Below are 19,879 nucleotides of genomic sequence, written 5' to 3'. Positions count from 1 at the left end.
AACAGATGCAAAAGGAAAGTCCACAGCTGTTCAACGCACATAATAGAAACATGGAAAGTGACAAGCATGAACCGCCCAACAGGGGCGTAACGAGGCAAACTGTAGCCCTGGGCAAAACCTGAGTTGGATCCCCCCCCCCCCCCAATGGGCGGCCACTCCACCACAACCAAACTTTTTTTTCCCCAGGACATTGGTGCCTGCAGGGGGTGCATTTTTAGACATATCAGCACCAAAATTTCAGCGTATCATCAGGGGACTGTCCTTATGCTACTCCCCAAGTTTGGTGAGGTTTGGTTCAAGGAGTCCAAAGTTATGGACTCCCAAAGGGGGTGCCCCATTCCCTATTGTTTCCAATGGGAGCTAACAGGAGAACAGTTCAACCTATTCCTATAGTAGCTGTGCAGTCCTAAATTTATTTCTACAATGATACCACATTTTCTCCCCAACAGGGACCTGGCGCGGCTTCTGACATTGTTCTATACTTTTCCATTAGCAGAAGAGAGGGTGGAGAGCTCACAGGCAAGATACCAGAATGGAGCAATCAACGGAGAAGCACAGGTATGAAGCAGGTAAAGAATGAAAAGGATAAAGATAAAAGGGCCCAGAAGACAAGCTGCTGGAAAAAAACCTCAAACGCAGCCCTACAAAATGTTATATCGATTTCAAAGAGTCCCAGGCGCGAATGTCTCTTGAGAGATAAAGTACTCTATACATTAAAATGTGCTATGAAAAATTAATCATCCTGTTTTTAGCCCACACTGTTCTGCCCTCTGCCAGTACACACAGCCACAGAATACAAGCGTACTCCACTGCCACCAGAACCTTACTCCTTGCCTGATCAAGCTCTATGTGCAATCTAGTTTATTATTTATTTATTTATTTATTGTTTACATTTTTATACCGCCCCATCCCCTAGGGAGAATTTATAAGCTGCCTCTCCAGCAAACAGAACCTTGCTCTTACATACCTTTTCTCTGTGTGAGATGAACAGGACTGGAACATTCTGGGTAAGTAAGAGACTCATCCGAGGTGACGGAGAGGGGTGGCTTTTCTTTCCAAAGAGATTGGATCTGACAGCGCTGAAAGGATGCTGCTAATTTAGACTGCTGTTGGACCTCTTTGAAGGCCTCTTCATTGTCAGCCATTTTTTTCTGGAAAGATAGAAGGGGAGAGATTACAACTTGCTATTTGTGGAAGAAATAAGATGGATCAAAAGCAGTTTGTGTCAATAGACCAAACACTAGGCAAGTACTTCAATCATCGAGCTCAGAGCGATGTAGTGGTTAAGAGCAGTGGACTCTAATCCGGAGCACCAGGTTTGATTCCCCGCTCCTCCACATGAGCAGTGAACTCTTATCTGAAGAACCAGATTTGTTTCCCTGCTCCTACACATAAAGCCTGCTAGGTGACCTCGGGCTAGTCACAGTTCTCTCAGAACTCTCTCAGTCCTACCTACCTCACAAGATGTCCGTTGTGGGGAGAGGAAGGGAAAAGGAGTTTGTAAGCTGCTTTGAGACTCCTTACAAGGCAGAAACACAGGGTATAAATCCAAGCTTCTTCTTCTTCTAAAGTTCCATGCATTGTTTTTATAACTTTGAAGTGCTTTAAACCAAGGAGTTTCTTGAGAAACCCAACCCCACACCTCAAATCTGTCCTTACCTCCATTTTGCAGATGTGTTGATCATATCTTAAATGGCTGGGCTTTTAGTTAGTGTGGGCACCTTTGGAATTCTTAACACAGTGTGGTCGGCGCAGTCACCAAATGGCTATCATAGGGACAGTTTGGAATTCCAGTTAGACTACTTATCGCAGAGGTCTCACACCCTGTTGATCTTATTGACTAACACTGTATAATACACTTTTGAGTCGAATTTATCGTTTCTGGACAAGGTAGTTGAGAGCGCAGTCGCAGAACAGCTGCAGGTATTTCTGGAGGAAGCATTGGTTTTGGACCACTTTTGGTCCAGCTTCCAATCTGGACATGGTACGAAGACCATGCTGGTTACCATCACAAACGAGCTCCGGTGTTTGGAAGCTCTGGCTGGCTGGCTGGCTGGCTGGCTGGAAAAGAGCAGACTGAGGTCCTGTGGCTAAGTGGGGGCCGTCCAGTGGAGGGATTCCAGCTGCTGGGTTTGGGGGGGGGGGCATTACAGCCAACCATGTCCATAGAAAGACTGGGTGTGACCTTGGAGTTCTCCCTTTCTATGGAGGCCCAGGTCACCAATATAACAAGGATCACCTTTTACCATCTTCAACAGGCTAGGCACCTGGCCCACTACTTATCCTGCCCTGACCTAGTCACAGTGGTCCATGCAACAGTCACCTCCAGGCTAGATTACTGTAACTCACTCTACACGGGCCTGTCCTTGAGACTGATTTGGGAACTAACACGGGTACAGAATGCAGCAGCCAGACTCCTCACAGTTACATCAGAGAGAGAGAGAGCATAAACACCTGTGCTCCAGCAGCTGTACTGGCTGCCAATTTAATCCCAAATCAGATGCAAGGTTTCATGTTAACCTTCAAGGCCTGAGTGGCCTGGGACCATCGTACCTACAGAACCGCATAGCCCCGTAATGCCTGCAGAGGACGCTTCAGTCCTCCAATAAAAACCTTCTGGTAGTCCCTGGCCACAGGAAAGTACGACTGGTCTTGGCCAGAGGTAGGGCTTTTCTGGCCCTGGCTCCAGCCTGGTGGAACTCTCTGGTCGATTCCACACTTGCGTTATCGACCTAAGTTCGAGCTGCGTTCGACCCAAGTGCTCCGCACAACCACTGGGATTGATGTGGTTTTGTACCCGCCCCGTGTAACGGTCAAATTTCCAACTCCAGTTGGGAACTGCTACTTTTTCAGGGAACCACGCTCGAATTCAGCTCGATTCCAGTAAAGTGCGGAATCTCTGGTGCCAGGATTCCCCCATTCAGCCAATCACAGCTGAGTGTTTCGGGCATGCGTACAGCTGGAGAACCACCATGACGAAAATCGTACCTAATTTTTCCCCCTCTTCTTTCTTGCATTCAAAGCGATGGCTGGTCACACAAACGGCGCACAATTTCCACGTACCAATGTAAGCAGCCAATCAAAAAACACCACCTTCGTCCCTCCACTCCTGTGGCAGTTTTTTTATAACATGTTCTACGGAACATGGCCGTAGAACAGTAGCCAATCGGAACAGAGCGGCGAAGAGGCACAGGATGATTCCGCCCTCCGAGCTGGGATCAAGCTGGTTGCAGTGGGGAACAACAATGGCTTCGACCTAGGTTAGTACCCTTCTCAAGGAACTGGGTCGAACCTATTTTACTCGTGTGCGGAATCGCCCTCTGTCAGCTGACATCAGGGCCCTGCAGGACCTTCAGCAGTTCCGCAGGGCCATGAGACGGAGCTGTTCCACAGGGCCTTTGGCTGAGGCCACTGGAGGCCCAAATACACCTACTAGCCTCCTTCCAGTGCATTGTAGCCTACAACTTCGCTCGTGCTTGAACATGCTTGAGGGTTCTGGTTCGAACTGGGAAGATTTTTCAATAGCCTTAAATTTGTTGCCATCCTGAGTTTTTAACGACAGTTATATTTTACATACCCTGTTTCCCCGAATATAAGACATCCCTTGAAAATAAGACGTAGTAGAGGTTTTGCTGAAGTGCAAAATATAAGGCATCCCCCAAAAGTAAGACGTAGCAAAGTTTTTGTTTGGAAGCATGCCCGACGAACAGAACACAGAAAAGTAAGGCATCCCCTGAAAATAAGACATAGTGCACCTTTGGGAGCAAAAATTAATATAAGACACTGTCATATTTTCGGGGAAACACGGTATTAGCGAAACTGTTTTAAAATGTTTCCAAAGCAGGACTTTGGTTGGGGAGGGCAGGATATAAATTGAATAAAATAAAATAAGGCTATAAATGACCTAAATGAGGGCCCAGAGGCAATACAATAATGCCACAGGATTGATTCAGCACAGTACAAAGTGCCATAAGCACAACAACACAAATGCCTTTGGTTAAAGTAAAATGTAAAAACAAGGCAACACTTAATTTCCTAAACATTTCTGTTGTTTTCCATTCACCCAACACAAGTAGGGGGGAAAAATAAAATCTAAGTAGGACCCCTACTACCCCCTAGTAGTAGTAGTACCCTGTTTCCCCTAATATAAGACATCCCCGAAAAATAAGACATAGTAGAGGTTTTGCTGAAGTGCGAAATATAAGGCATCCCCCGAAAGTAAGACATAGCAAAGTTTTTGTTTGGAAGCATGCCCAACAAACAGAACACAGAAAAATAAGACATCCCCTGAAAATAAGACGTAGCGCATCTTTGGGAGCAAAAATTAATATAAGACACTGTCTTATATTCGGGGAAACATGGTAGTAGTAGTAGTAGTAGTAGTAGTAGTAGTAGTAGTAGTAGTAGTAATAATAATAATAATAATAATAATAATATTTAGTATACCGCCCTATCCCCGAAGGGCTCAGGTAAATATAGGTAAATATACCCTTTGAAATAACTGGGTCCAACTCTCTCTCCTGCTTTTCCTGCGGATTTTTTTTGTATTTGTATTCTTGTTTCTTTTTCCAAGCAATTGCAAAGCTGTTCCGGGGCCACAGACTTACGTCCTCTCCTCAAAAAGCCCCACAGAACCCCCTTCCCCCCCCCCCAAAGCCCCCTCAGCACACCCCATTCGCCACCCCATACTTTTACTCCTCCCTCAGGTAGACCCCCAGACCAAACTTCGACCACTCCAAGCTCCACATAAACCCCCCCCCCCCAAGAGCACCCAAGTCCCGGTGAACCCCCCACCTCACCACAAACCCCCTCGACGTTTTACACCCCACCCCCCCAAAAAAGTGCCCCCACAGAAACCTTTTTGCCCCTAACCTCAAAGCTCTCAAAACCCCAGACTTCTTCTCAGAAAACACCCCATTTTATCCCCCCGCCCCACTTTTAGGAAAACCCCCCCTCGAAGTTCCCCAGAGACTTTTACGACCCCCCCCCCGGAAATAAAAGCCTCCCCTCCCCCCAGCTCCCAATAACTGGGGAAAAGGGGGGGGGGTCTCTGGGTTGGCCAGGGCTGTTGGGCGCGGGGGGGGGAATATGTGAAGGGGGGGTACGCAACGGGAGGCTCACCTGGGGGACCCCCCACCCCCAATTTTCCAGCTGCCGCCACTCCCCCTCCGGACCCCCCTTCACGTGCCGAGAGAGAGAGAGAGAGAGAGGATCGCTCCGGCCCCGCCTCCGCCGGATCTCCTCGATCCCCACGCCAGCCGATAGGGCGAGGGCGAGCAACCACTGGCTCTCCTCCCTCCCCCCACTCTGCCCTTTTCGGGAGGGGGCTAAAGCCACGCCCTCTGGCGCGCCCCCTCCATTCCAATTGCAGGCCACGCCCCCCCGCCTTAAGCCCCCTGAGGACCCCCGCCCCAGAAAGGGGGGGGGGGTGAAGGGGCTGGCTTCTTTCTCTTGCTCGCCTACATTCCTGTGATGTATTCCTTAATTTATATGATTTTAATTGAATTGTGTTATAATTTTTAACAGTATCCAATTGCTCAAATGTTTTAATTTTATTATTATTATTATTATTATTGGTTGATTTCTCAGCTGCCGGTTCTTTAGCTGGTTGTTGGCCTTTCGTTACAATTCAAGCTATTATTGGTGGTGGCGGTGTTACAACAATAATAATTGCACCAATTATACAACAACAATAATAAAAACATCTTTGTGTGCCATCAAGTTGCTTCCAATTTATAGTGACCCTATGAATTCGTGGCCACCTAAAAAAAATCCCATCCAGAAGCGTTGGGGGGGGGGGCAAAATGATGCCCGTCCCTGCCCCCCACGGTCCCTCCCCCCTGCTTACCTTTGCCTAAAGCAGCCTGGTGGGAACAATAATAATTATAGTATGCTGCCCTTTTTCTTATGGGCTCCCTTTTCTGTATTGTTGAAGGCTTTCACAGTCAATCAATTAGGTGCTGTGAGTTTTCTGGGCCTTTGTGGCTGTAGCCAGGTAGTTTTAGGGGTGGGGGGAGGAGGAGGAGAAGGAGAAGAAGAACAGGAGGAGTTTGGATTTATATCCCCCCTTTCTCTCCTGCAGGAGACTCAAAGGGGCTCACAATCTCCTTGCCCTTCCCCCCTCACAACAAACGCCCTGTGAGGTGGGTGGGGCTGAGAGAGCTCCGAGAAGCTGTGACTAGCCCAAGGTCACCCAGCTGGTGTGTGTGGGAGTGCCCAGGCTAACCTGAATTCCCCAGATAAGCCTCCACAGTTCAGGCGGCAGAGCTGGGAATCAAACCCGGTTCCTCCAGATCAGAGTGCACCTGCTTTTAGCCACTGCTCTTAGCCACTACGCCACTGCTGCTCCTACTTCCTGACCGTGGCCACACAGCCACAAAACCCAGAACCCAGCCAAGGTTTATTCAAATGTTTGCTGCGTTATGGACCCTGATTGTGAAGGTGACATAAAAATGTTTTTTTTAATGAAATAAAGTAAGGTTGTTGGGAATTCGTTGATTATGGTCTGAAGCACCAATTTGTGCAGCCCAAGTATGCCTTTGCTCAGAAGTAATTCCTACTTAGTTCTCTGTGGAATACATATCTCGGGGCTTTGAATGTAGCTGTCCTCCATTTTATCCATACAACAACCCTGCAAGGAAGGATAAGTGGACAGAATCCTCAGGATGGTCCTATGGCTGAGAAGGAATTCAAACCTGGGTCTCCCCACATGTGGCCCGGACACGCAGTCTGCCACGGGGAAAGAACAGCCTGATTCTGACTAAGTTGAAACCAAAACACCACCCAGATCATTTGTAAGGAGTTTTATTTTAGTTCCTGGTAGGCTTTTAGACCTTCCAAAAGGTGGTTCCAGGGGACACGGATCAGGGACACGGATTCCGTGGATTGGCCTGGTTTGGAGGGAAGACGAAAATCAGCCTCTGGGCCTCACAGGGCTTGTACGGGGAGTAGTCGGTAGGTTCCTGCACACAACCTGTGGAGAAGTTGCTGTAAAGTGACACTTGGATTTGCACCAGAATTTGCCGTCCCTGCAGTGAAAAGAAGGAGAAGTCAGGCAGGACGACAAGACAGGAGCCTGGAGGGGGCAAGGGGTATAGAGTTGCCAACCTCCAACTGGATTACAACTGATCTCCAGACCACTTAGATCAAGTTCAAGTTCAAAGACCTTTATTAGGCATTAAAACATAGCAGAACTAAGTAATCCAAATACAGTTTTACAAGATAAAACAGGTACTCCTGTTTCAAAAATGCATACATCAGAGCGAAAGAGGAGACCAGGAAATCATTTCGTAATAGTGAGCAAGAATTTGGCCACTATGTCCAGTTGCTTGGGATTCTCTGTATTCAGAAGATAGTTCAATTTAAGATTAAAAAGATTGGATGGACCAGTAAGGGATCCCCTAAAAACAGGTTTGGTCTAAAATCGTTAAATTTTGGACAAACTAATAAAATGTGCTCCAATGACTCCTCAGAGGTTTGACAGTATTCACAGGTACGCTTTTGCTGTGAAGGTACCGTGAATCTCTCTGGGGAAAAGGTTGGTGGAAATGTGTTGGTTCTCGCTCTGGTCAATAGCCACCTCAGCTTAGGGTCAGACAAGATGTTTAAATATGCAGCTGTCTTGCATTCCCGGGCATGATGTTAAAATGGAGGGGAGAGAACAAGCTCCTTGCTTTACTAACTAGATGTTGGTGTTCCTGATCGAATAGCCGTACCTTGATACAACGTTGTATCTCACTAGGAGAAAGCATAAGGAGCTGGTCCCAAGAAAGACCCAGGGAGGAAATCTTTGATTTGATATGAGCCCACCAGGTAGAAGATTGAAGTTCGTGGAGGGTGCAATAAATGAGACTGTTAGGGTTGTTAAGGAAACATAACCGAATCCAAAATTTAAAGGTGGCCCACCATGCTTTTGTTTCCAAGAGGTGTAATCCTGCCTCGAGGCAGAGGGCAGCGTAGGGTACGCAATGGGGGACCCCAAAAAGCTTATATAAAAATTTAGATTGTATTCGCTCCAAGGATATATGCCACTTAGATCTGTTTCCCTGGAGAAAATGGCTGCTTTGGAGGGGGACGTTATGTTCTGCTGATGTCCCTGTCCTCCACAAACCTCACTTTCCCCGTGATCCATCCCCACATCTCCCAAGAATTTTCCAACTCAGAGCTGCTGGCAACCCTAGGTAGGACCCACCTGGGTGTCTGTAACGCATTGCAGTTTATATCGGCCTCCCAAGATGGGCTGCAAAACCAACCTTAAGGTCTCGAGCTGAGCAGACAGAGAAGGGGAAAGAGGTCAGCGTGTGTAGGTTTATTTCTTGTGCAGAGGAGAAAAGGGAAGACCCCGGTCTGGATCACCAACCCCCTCCCCAGACCTAGCACTGCTGTTGCCCCAGATGTCCGGAGAACTGTCTAGAAGGGGGGCCAAACCTTCCCCTTTCTCCTAATGTTTATAGATTAATTTAAAACATTTATTTGCTGCCTTTCTACCTTAAGAAAGTCAAGAAGGCTGACAATGTAAATAAAACAATTAGTGTTTTTTTAAAAAAAACACCTAAAAGACCACAATTTAAAATCTCAATTAGGACTTCCAGTAAATAAAAACCGAACCAGTCAAATGTAATCCTAAGTAAAACCGCCTTTGACTGCGCTTGTGTGCATTCATTTCCCGCCCAAGGACCGGCGCAGCAGCTGCGTCCTTGCCACAGCCCCACCCAGGAATGCCCCGCCCCCGTCCTGCCCGGCCACGCCCTGTCGTGCCCCGCCCAGCTCCATTTGCGCTACGCCACAGTTTGAATCCCACCACCATGGGAACCTGTTACTAAAATTTTTGGATCCCACCACTGATCGGGCTAGAACTGGGGAGATCGCGACAAAGACCAGCGTAGGCCACAGCTGATGCCCAGGGTGGCCACCCGTAAGGGGTACCCCACCTGCCTGGATTGATGTAACAGGAGTTATTAAGTCCTTGGCAGGTTTTAATTCTGGAGGGATGCATTTGGCTCGGTGACTCACGAGTAGTGAAGGTCAAGTGGCAAGTCTTGCTGTTTGCTGTGCTGTGGGAAATTTGGGCCAGGGAGAAGGAGACGTGGATAGCTTAAATTTGAAGGAACGTTGAGTTATTTCCAATAGGCCTTGATAGCTAGGCATGCCAACCTCCAGGTATCGCCTGGAGATTTCCCAGAATTACGACAGAGCTCCAGACAACAGAGATCTGTTAGAGAAAATGACTGCTTTGGACGGTGGACTCTGTGACATTATATCCCAGTGAAGTCCCTCTCCAGACTCCGCCTCCCAAATCTCCACATATCTCCCAAATCAGAGTTGGTAACCATACATCATAATCTACCCAATAATTTATTGGGAAACCAATTGGGAATTGGGAAGAGGAGAGATTTATTGTAAGTGGCTTTAAACAACAAGAAAAGGCAGTATAGAAATATGTGGTGGAAAGGGCCATCAAGTCATGGCTGACTTAGGCAACCCAGTAGGGTTTTTAAAGGCAAAAGATGTTCTGGAGCAGTTTGCCATTTCCTGCCTCCCCAAGGGCTGAGAGAGAACTGTGAACTGGCTCAAAGTCACCCAGAGAACTGTGACTGGCTCAAGGTCACCCAGCAGCAGGCTTCATGTGGAGGAATGCAAAATCAAACCCAGTTCCCCAGACTAGAGTTTGCTGCTCTCAATCACTAGACCAGTGATGGCGAACCTTTTCGAGACCGAGTGCCCAAACTGCAACCCAAAACCCACTTATTTATCTCAAAGTGCCAACCCGGCAATTCAACCTGAATACTGAGGTTTTAGTTTAGAAAAAACGGTTGGCTCAGAGGCGTAAGCTTGGTGGCAGTCGGTGGCTTTGCTTTGAAGCAACTGTGCAACTCTTCCAATGGGTGAATCAAGACCCTAGGAGGGTTTACTCAGAAGCAAGCCCCATTGCCAGCAACCAAGCTTACTGCCAGGTAAAGGATCCCACTTTAGTTCTTCGCATGAAAATCAGTGGGGTTTAACAGCGCTTAGCAGGGTTACCTACACTGTTTCCCCAAAACTAGGTCTTAGGTTTAATGCTAATAATCGAGCCCAACGGCCCAGGCCAGCCTAGATGGGGGGGGGGGGGGGGGCTGACTCTGCGCGTGACCACAGAGAGGGCTCTGAGTGCCACCTCTGGCACCCGTGCCATAGGTTCGCCACCACTGCACTAGACCACACTGACTCTCCTAGAGAAACATAGTACATAAATAAATGGGGGAACGAGTACCTGGTAGCTGCGGCTGCAGGATGGGAGGATGGCACCTTTTTGAAATGCCCTGCGTACAAAGGGGAATTAAAGAAGGTTACCGGAGATGTTGGCCTTAATTTAAGCTCACATAAGAAAAGGGGTGCAGCAGTAAATATTAGTAATAGGACCACAACTACTGTTGCACTCCGGCTATAACTAATTTTTCAAATGTGTGTATCTATATACATGAGTTTATATCATTGTTCATATTATTTATATTTCATTAGCTATAAATACCATCATTTCTTGTCAACACCATCCAACCGGTAAGTTCAACTTATTTTTAACCATTATAACAAATAGATTCAGGGTCATCCATATTAGTTCAGGTAAGTATTTAGTTCATGCTCTCCCGTCAGTTCAACATCCATAAGGTAAGTATTCAATCAATGCGAAAACATATATACACATGAATATATATTCAGTCCATCTTGATTCATCAACATTTTATATAAATCCACTCAGGTAAGTATTCTGTACGTATTCAATAATGAGTCCAAAATTGTGCCAGTCTCAGCCCCAGAACTAAGTTCCCGTGTCTAAGGATGTATTGGGGATGTGTGAAAACAAAAGAACAAATGTCTGAATCCCAGATCAAAGGATTAGGCCTGTGGTGACTGTGGGTTTGTTGTTTGGAAGCTAACCACTCTATAGAACAGGCGTCCCTAACATTGTCCCCATAAGCATCATGGCGCCTGACCAGTGCTTTTGCAAAGTGAGTGGCTATTGGCCACTGAAGATTCGACTGGTTTTGCAAATTTCTAAAAAGGTTCCTTTGGCAGAGGCAGCCACCACGACACAAGGATTTTCACGGTATAACTGGAGGTGAGGCGTGGCAGCCATTTTGTGGACTGGTTCCCTCTCCTATGGTAACCATTTTGTGGCTGCACCCACCATGATGTATCAGAATTCCAGAAGTGCCCACAGGCTCAAAAACGTTGGGGACTCCTGGAATCGAACACGGCTGTTGTCCTCTGTCTAACTGCATCGGTGTTATTCCTGTTTTAGAGAGAGGAGCTCAGCTAAGTGCACACTGTAGGAAAGGTGAGCCTCCCAGTTTCAACAGCACCCTTTGATCCACAGGACCTCACTTCCAAATATGTCTGATTCAGTAACTCCACGGTTGTTAAACCATAAGACAGCATTTTAACTGTACTTAGTAGAGAGCTCTTGCTGTTTTGTCAGCCAGCCAGGACAAAAGATTTATCTTCAGGATTTAAACTAAGCCTGACCAATCCAGAAGTTTCATATTACCTGCCAATCACAAGTGCAGGTACAGGTAGCTCATAATTCAACCTTCTGTGTTGGGTCATGAAATTCTTCACTCAAACCCTATAGACTTCCTGCCCACCCTCCCAAATTTGAAGAGTTTCCCCTTCTCACAATCCGTGCTTTGTGATTCAGACCCTGTTCCTCCAATTTTGGGGCTGACCCTCCTAGTTCACACATCACCACTGTTGCTGCGTCCACCGTGTTTCACGACCCACCTGTCGATATTATATTTGGCGTGCAGGGAGAGGCTGGCTCGGAAGTACTTGTTGGGGGAGTTCAAAGTTTCAAGGCAGCCGGCGCACGTCCCATGTTTCTGCCATTCTTTGTCCCTTGGGGAGGAAGGAGCAAATATCACCCTAGACAGTCACTCAACGGTCCTCTTCCCCTTCGCAGTGATCCCCCCTGTTGTGGGCCAGAGTGCATTGCTATGCTGCAGGAAAGATCAAAATGTTGTCAACACCCTGAGGACTACAGATCTCACTCCCTTGGCCCAAAAAAGACCAGTCAGATTTTGATGCCCCCCACAAGGTGGTGCCCTGGGCAGCTGCCCACCTTGCCCAATAGGCATTACGCCCCTGAGTGACATCATGCCAAATAAGGAAGACCCAGGATTCCCTGAGGCCACATATACCACAAGTCACATCAGGGGCGTAACGAGGCAAACTGTAGCCCTGGCCAAACCTGAGTTGGATGCCCCCCCCCCCCATTTGCGGCCACTCCACCAAGGACATTTTTTTTTTGCACCAGGACATTGGTGCATGCAGGGGGTGCATTTTTAGACATATCAGCTAGCCTAAAAACTGCGCCCCCTGCAGGCCAAAAATGGAAATCCACTAAAAATACCCAAAAACGAACCCTGCATTTTGATGCCCCCCACAAGGTGGCGCCCTGGGCAGCTGCCCACCTTGCCCGATGGGCATTACGCCCCTGAGTGACATCATGCCAAATAAGGAAGACCCAGGATTCCCCGAGGCCACATAGGCCACAAGTTACAAGGGAGAATCTCAGAAGCGTCACTGGTGCCCAGAAGATGCCTTTGCGTGCCTAAGCCCTGACTTAGCACCGGGGAAGCTCAGAAGGCAGAATTAACTGGGCTATTTGACAGGCCCTTTCCCCACTTACCTTTGTCCGAGGGTTGCTGCGCACAATTCCCAGTGCGCGCAATTCCTGGCGCGCGCCCCGGCTTCCCCACGACTCTGCGCGGGGTCATCAAAAGGCGCCATTTCAAAAGGCGCCAGGAATTACGCGCGCTGAGGGGGCGTGAGAGAGGCAGCGTCGGGGCGGCGACAGCGCAGTGGGGAGGGCAGCTGGACCCTACGCTACTTGAGGAGAGTAGCGCGGGGCTTAAGGTAAGTGGGGAAAGGGCCAAAGAAATGTCTGGCTGTAGTTTTGGGAACTTACCTCCACTCCACCTCCGCCCATGTTTATTTTAAACAACCTTTTTCTCTATTGCAGATGCAGTTTCCTGGACTGTTTTTGTTAAGGAGATGAACAGTGGCGGGAGTGGGGGGGGGGAGTGGGGAGGACCCTCTTTAATCCATTCTTCCCCTCTTGGCCAGAGAGGGACCTGCCAACCCTACTGGACAAAGCTGCCCCTGAGCTGCTTTTGCCCCTTTGGAGGGAATATACAGATATCATATATTTTCCTGAGGGGCAGTAAAAGTAGTTCAATCCTAGATGTCATTCCAAGGAAACTATCGCAGAAGAAAGAGTTTAGGTTTTTGCACTCCCGAGGCCAGTGTTCACCCTGATAAAGCTATCCTTATAAGGAGAGGATATAAGGATAAGGAGAAAAAAGAGAAAACCCCTGTTAAAAATACACAGTTTAAAAGATGTGGCTTTGAGAAAAGCCCTCTGAAAAGAAAACCAGAGCTCACTCAGCCCTTTCTGGCCCACTGCTCTTCTCCACTGCTCCTCTTCTCTGCTGGTTCCAGAGGCTAACTTATGCTATCCTTATTTGGCTATATGGATAGCCAAATAGCCTAGTTTGGAATATGCTGCCACAGGAGGTGGTGATGGCCACTAACCTGGATAGCTTTAAAAAGGGTTACGACAGATTTATGGAGGAGAAGTCGATTTATGGCTACCAATCTTGATCCTCCTTGATCTCAGATTGCAAATGCCTTAGCAGACCAGGTGCTCAGGAGCAGCAGCAGCAGCAGCAGAAGGCCCTTGCTTTCACATCCTGCATGTGAGCTCCCAAAGGCACCTGGTGGGCCACTGCGAGTAGCAGAATGCTGGACTAGATGGACTCTGGTCTGATCCAGCTGGCTTGTTCTTATGTTCTTATCCTGAAGGCAAAATTAAAAATAAAATGCAACGCAGAGGAAGGGAGGGAGAAGCTTTACAAATCCTGGGAAAATATGTGTGAGTCGTGCTGGTTGAGACATAGCTCTTGATTCATTCAAGAGGGAAAATTACATGCTCCAGGTATCGAGGATTTTGGGAAAGACAGCTTGCAAGAACTGGCAGGAACTTAATACAGCCACAACCCCAAACGACATATTCCCCCTCTTTTTCTTCCCCGCATTCTTTGTTTCCACTGCTGAGCAGTACCAGAACTGAAAGCTGCTCCGATTGGTGAAGGACGGCCAGTGCTGGGCAAGCTCCGGCATCAAGTCCTGTAGGAAAAATAAACAAGACCCTGTCAGGTCTCGGAATCTTTAGCCCATAAACTAGGGGTGTCCAACTCTGGCGCTTCAGATGTTCATGGACTACAATTCCCATCATCCCCAGCTGGCATGGTCATGGTGGTGCGATTCAAACTGTGCGATTCACCATGGTGGTGCGATTCAAACTGTGCCGTAGCACCAATGGGGCTGGGCGGGGCACGACGGGGGCGTGGGCGGGCATTCCGGGGGCAGGGCATTCCGGGGGCGGGGCTGTAGCAAGGACGCAGCCGCTGCGCTGGTCCTTGGGCGGGAAACGAATGCACGTAGGCGCAGGCTGCCATGCACGCCGGTGCACCTCCTGCCAGACTGCTTCAAGTTCTGTGCGCTACTGCTGAGAGGAGGGGCATAACTAAGGCAAAAATTACATGGCAAAATCACCAATTAGTAACCCCCTCTCGGCACACACAAATAATGAGTAACCTACTCTCAGGAACCTGTGAGAACCTGCTGGATCCCACCTCTGGGCAGGCACCAGGAAAAGTGCTGGAAGATGCCATGGAGGATCCCACAGGTCTTATGTTGGGGAATCTCTGGTGTACACCAATACAGCCAGTGAGTCAGCACTACCAAGTTTGACTGGCATGCCACCAAATGGTGGCTACACCAAAGATAGATGGACAACCCTCCCAGGTCTCTGGATGTGTGCAGAATAGGTCTACTCACCACCAGGTCAGAAGGGAAGAGAAGCCAGTAAGGGCAACACTGGATGATGTTGCTGGGCCTGTGGAGGTCATGGGCAGAGAAGAGGCAGAGATGGTGTAAAATGGACTCACAGGTCTACATTCCCCAGGGCTCCCTTGGTTAGGACCCATGGCAACAGTGAAATAGCACTGACACTGGTCAAGGGTGATAAGGAAGCAGGTATAGAATACCTGCAAAAAAGGCACATCCCATCTTTTCCAACTCCCCACCTGAAAGGCTGAATCGATCCTACTCTGCCCCAAATGCGTAAAGGTCTAATCCAGCGGTGGCGAACCTATGGCACGGGTGCCAGAGGTGGCACTCAGAGCCCTTTCTGTGGGCACATGTGCACAGATTTCATCATGGGGGGGGGGGAAATCACCCACACACACACACACACACACACATCTAGGCTAGCCTGGGCACGATCCTTTACCTGGGAGTAAGCTCGGTTGCTGGCAATGGGGCTTGCTTCTGAGTAAACCCTCCAAGGGTTGTGATTCACCCATTCGAAGCGTTGCACGGTTGCTTCACCAAGCTTACTCCTGAGTAATGTGAGCCTTGGAGCCAACCGTTATTTCTAAACTAAAACCTCAGTATTCAAGTTAAATTATCTTGTTGGCACTTTGCGATAAATAAGTGGGTTTTGGGTTGCAGTTTGGGCACTCGGTCTCGAAAAGGTTCGCCATCACTGGTCTAATCAAACCAGATAATCCTGATATATCTTGCAATAACTAATAATATTAAATATTCTTTTTTGTTCATCCTTACAGGCAGTAACGCAAGACAAGGCAATCCAGAAGACTGTATAATATCGTCATTGGACAGAAATATGAAACAAATATTTTATCTGTCTATATTCTTTTTAAATTTGTGAACCAAAATTCTTTATAAATGCCTCTTACTGGGCATCACATTAAAGAATACACAACAAGCTTATGTGTATTATTGATATTGTTGACATATTATTGGGTGGGGTCTGGGGATCCCCTGGAAACCCAGCTGCTCTCCTGACTACAAAGAAGGAAGGGGCCACTGGAGAATGGTCTCAATAGAACCAGACCCCTGGCTGAGCTCCCTTCTCTGTCAAAACTTCACACTCTGCAAGCTCCACCCTCATCCAGGAATTTCCCGAACGGCAACTGAGATTTCCTTACCATAGTCCGTGGATTGTCCAACTGTCCGCATTTTTTGGGATGACACATTCTATCCTCCTTCCTAAAGCCTCCAAGGAAAATGTGGGATTTTGAGTTAGCTTCCAGTTATAATTGGTTATCTATATATATAAAAATCTAACAGTGTGTTTGTCCCTGATGGTGTCCCTCAGAAGCTGCTGGACGGATCGCCCTCAAATTTTCACAGGACATCCCTCCCTGTTGCGGGCAGGTAATCGGACCTTCAAATCGCCGAAAGTCCATACCTGAGCCAGGTAAAACACCAGGCCATGAAGCTGCCTCTGTTTAACTGTCACCCTTAGAATGTCCGTGCAGCCTGTCTGTCTGTGGCCTGAGGGCTTAGGATGTTCCCGCAGATGGGCAGAGATGAGCAGTGAAAACAGTGACTAGGTAATACTGTTAGGTAATACGAGTGGAAGTGAAACACATACACACTTTGCCGTGTGAGACGTGAGGTGGGGTTCCCCCCCTCACAAGCAGGTAACTTTCACTCTCTGTGCCTCACCCACTGCTACCACACAACACACATCCAACTCATCCTCACAAACCTCACTCTGCCCTCCCTCACATCCAATTACCTCTTACCCACTTCCTCACCCATATTCGCTACAGCTCTCTTTTACTACAAGCGAGCTGGAGTTTGCCTTTTTCTTCTAAGAAAATCCGCAGGGTTGGGGGCGAACCAACACTACCTGCTCTGCTTCTTTTGCACATGGCCCTTTGAAAACCCAGGGAGCTGGCCTCGATCTGAGCGCCTCACCACCCTGCCTCTGCTGCCTGACTGGGATAGCCTGCTTGCCCCAGTTCTGCCTTACCCAAGCCAGGACTGTGCGTGTCAACCAGCCTCATGGACAGCGGGATTTGCACTCTGGACAGTTCCATTGTGGAATGGAAAGGGTTACATTATACTAAAAAAACAAGACGCTACCATATAACAATGTGAATTGAAAAGGGAAAGAAGGATTCCATTTGACACCCCAAAAAGCTACGCTGGGGATCATTAGACCTGCATGGACATCTGTGTGGGTTGCGGACTATGATGAGAAGGACAATTGCCACAGCAAAGCGTGGCCAGGCCCGCTAGTCTATATATAAAAAGCAAACCGTGAGTTTGTTCCTGATGGTCAAGCAGAGGAACTGCTGGGCCAATTCCTCTGAAAATTCCCAGCCACTGTAGTCAGCCAGGCAAGAGTGTTTTTAGATGTTCACATACCTGAAATTTCACACCTGGCCCAGGTAAAATGCCCTTTTCCTGGCGCTCCATGGTGAAGGACATGCAGCTGGCTGTGTTTAACTGTCACCCTTAGAATGTTCGTGCCCTTAGAATGTCTGCTCAGATGGCCAGATATGCGCAGTGAAAACAGTACATAGGTAATGATTTGAGTGGAAATGAAACACATACATACGTTGCCGTGTGAGATGTCAGGTCAGGTTCTCCACCCCCCTCACTCTCTGTGCCTCACCCACTACTACCACACAACACCCATACTCTCATACACATTCAGCTCATCCTCACACTCCTCATTCTGCCCTCCCTCACATCCAACCACCACTTAACTACTTCCTCACCGATATTCCACACCCATATTGAACAAGCTGGAATGTAAAAGACAGCTGGAGGGAGAGAGAGGGAAGGGATGGAGGGGGAGGCATGCAAGGGAAGAGAAATGAGGGAAAGGGAAGGGACAGAGGGGGTGGCATGCAAGGGAGGGGAGGGAGGGGCCCCAGCATCTGGATATGACCCACCCACCCTAGTGGAGGGAGAGGGAAGGGAGGGAGGGGGAGGGGTGGCATGCAAGGGAAGAGGGAGGGAGAGGGAAGGGAGGGAGGGGGAGGCATGCAAGGGAGGGGAGGGAGGGGCCCAGCATTTAGATATGACCCACCCACCCTAGCAGAGGGAGAGGGAAGGGAGGGAGGGAGGGGGGTGGAATGCAAGAGAAGAGAAGTGAGGGAGTGGAGAGAGTGAGGGGTGGCATGCAAGGGATGGGAGGGAGGGGCCAGCCAGCCTGCGGTTACAGTTCAGAAAACCAGGCACGCATTACTCAGGAGTAAGCCTGGTAAAACAACCATGACATACTTTGAATGGCTGCGTTGCACCCCTCCCTCAGAGGGTTTACTCAGAAGCGACACCCATTGCCACCAACCAAACTTACTCCCAGGTAAAGGATCGTGACCAGCCAGCCTAGATGTGTGGGAGGGGTGCCTTTCCATTCCCCCCAAGGAATGTGGTCACACACATCAATGCCATCGCACAGTATCAGCCTGCGTGTTTTCATGAGCATGTACTGCTGGCCTCTGCAATTGATTTGCTGCTACTGTTCCTTTCCTATTTCACCACAATAACCCACAGCAACACATAGCCAGATACTGCTAGTAACTGATAAGTTTCAGAACTTGCCTCGGGAGACATTTTTTGAAGGTACACCACTGCATTCAAGTGCAGAAGGGCAGCACCCCAAAAGAGAAGAATCTCTTACTCACCACACAGAAAGAGCTCGGCCACATCTGTACAAACACCAGGCAGTCCCAAGGGCAGAACCTATAATATAGAAGCAGAAGGGCTGTTAGTCCTGTTCAGTGGCCATTTATGCATGCACTACTAACCCCACAGCTGTTTACTTTCACTGGGTTTTTCCCACAGGTTTTTGTTTGCACCGAGATTCTCCCCCTGCGATGTGTCCCTAGCTGAGCTGAGCCAAGCCACTATTTTGCCTGCCCTCTGCTTCCTCATCATTTCAGCGCAACCTGCATTCGGAGAGGTTGTCATTCATCAAACCAAAGAAAGCTAAATTCAGGCTGATCTCCTTTGTCTTCCCTTCAAAGGGAGAGGAAAAGTCTCACTTTCAGAGCTTTCAGAAACTGTGGGGATTCTCTGATTTGAAGGAGGGGTGACTGCCAAAGAGGGGAAATGTGTGCATAACCAAGAATCAAATCCAAAGGGAATGTACGTTCAATGTGAAAGAGGCCACAAGTTCGAGAATGACCTAAACTTTGTTACCCCCCAACCTTTCACTAGATCCTGCTCACCTGGAGGGCTCCTGCTCTGTCAGGTGCCACAACTCTTCAGGTCTGACCAGTGCCAAGAAAGCTCCCATGCTCAAGAGGCTCAGGGGGACCACGTTCATCACACCTGCAAGGGAGGTTCAAAAGTGCAGGTCTGGATGTTCAAAGCCTGATATGGTTTGGGTCCAACATACATGAAGGATTGCCTAACCTAGGGGTGTCAGAGTCATTTGTTACTAGGGCTGGATATGATGTAAATGTGACTTGGTCAGGTTGGGCACTAAGGGGGGTGGGTGGCTGCCTTGCCTAGCAAGTCTCCAGCAGTCTTAATAGCCTAGATCAGTTCGGGGGGGGGGAATGCCTCTGTTGTTGAGCTCACTGGGGGATCACCAGCGCCTAACTGCTCTGAGGGAAGTAGTTGGTATGGGAAGGGGTGGCTACCTTGGCTGGAGAGCCTGAAGGGGGTTCACCATCCCAGATCAACACTGGGGGAGGTGGTCAGCACTGGGGGGGCTGCCTCAGCTGGCTAACCTGCAGCAGGCTCTCTAGCTCACTGGGTGTGCTTGCCCCAGTTGGCAAGCCTTCAGCAGGCTCACTAGCCAAGATTGGCATGGGTGGGTAAGTGCCTGGACTGGCAAGCCCGCAACTGGTTGAAGTTGGTGTTTGGACTGGTGAACCCACAGTGGAGTAAGGTGAGTGCCTGGTTTGGCAAGCCTGCAGTGGAGTGGTTGCCTTATAAGGACAGAAAGGCAGGATACACATTTTGTAAATAAATAAAAATAAATAAGAGAAGTAGAGACTACATA

General features: G+C 48.6%; 1 protein-coding gene and 1 long non-coding RNA gene across 2 annotated transcripts in view; one reads left to right on the top strand and one right to left on the bottom strand.

Moving 5' to 3' along the window:
* The window catches only part of LOC125435753, a 34,308-nt gene extending 18,576 nt beyond the window's left edge, over nucleotides 1-15,732 (top strand). The window contains exons 2-3 of the long non-coding RNA XR_007244913.1: nucleotides 450-558; nucleotides 15,669-15,732. This is a non-coding gene — a long non-coding RNA (uncharacterized LOC125435753). The remainder of the gene's footprint in view (nucleotides 1-449; nucleotides 559-15,668) is intronic.
* ADAD2 (adenosine deaminase domain containing 2) overlaps nucleotides 1-18,572 on the bottom strand; it is a 46,632-nt gene extending 28,060 nt beyond the window's left edge. Inside the window, exons 1-7 of the mRNA XM_048502109.1 lie at nucleotides 18,552-18,572; nucleotides 16,053-16,120; nucleotides 14,878-14,935; nucleotides 14,099-14,163; nucleotides 11,758-11,871; nucleotides 10,250-10,298; nucleotides 968-1,151 (exon numbers count right to left, since the gene is read on the bottom strand). Coding sequence (XP_048358066.1) covers nucleotides 968-1,151; nucleotides 10,250-10,298; nucleotides 11,758-11,871; nucleotides 14,099-14,157 — 406 coding nt within the window. The 5' untranslated portion in view covers nucleotides 14,158-14,163; nucleotides 14,878-14,935; nucleotides 16,053-16,120; nucleotides 18,552-18,572. The remainder of the gene's footprint in view (nucleotides 1-967; nucleotides 1,152-10,249; nucleotides 10,299-11,757; nucleotides 11,872-14,098; nucleotides 14,164-14,877; nucleotides 14,936-16,052; nucleotides 16,121-18,551) is intronic.
* Nucleotides 18,573-19,879: the final 1,307 nt, after the last annotated feature.

This window comes from Sphaerodactylus townsendi, linkage group LG06 (genome assembly GCF_021028975.2).
Source record: "Sphaerodactylus townsendi isolate TG3544 linkage group LG06, MPM_Stown_v2.3, whole genome shotgun sequence".
Lineage (NCBI taxonomy): Eukaryota > Metazoa > Chordata > Lepidosauria > Squamata > Sphaerodactylidae > Sphaerodactylus > Sphaerodactylus townsendi.
Note: the sequence above shows the minus strand (reverse complement) of the source record. Positions and strands in the feature narration are given on the sequence as shown.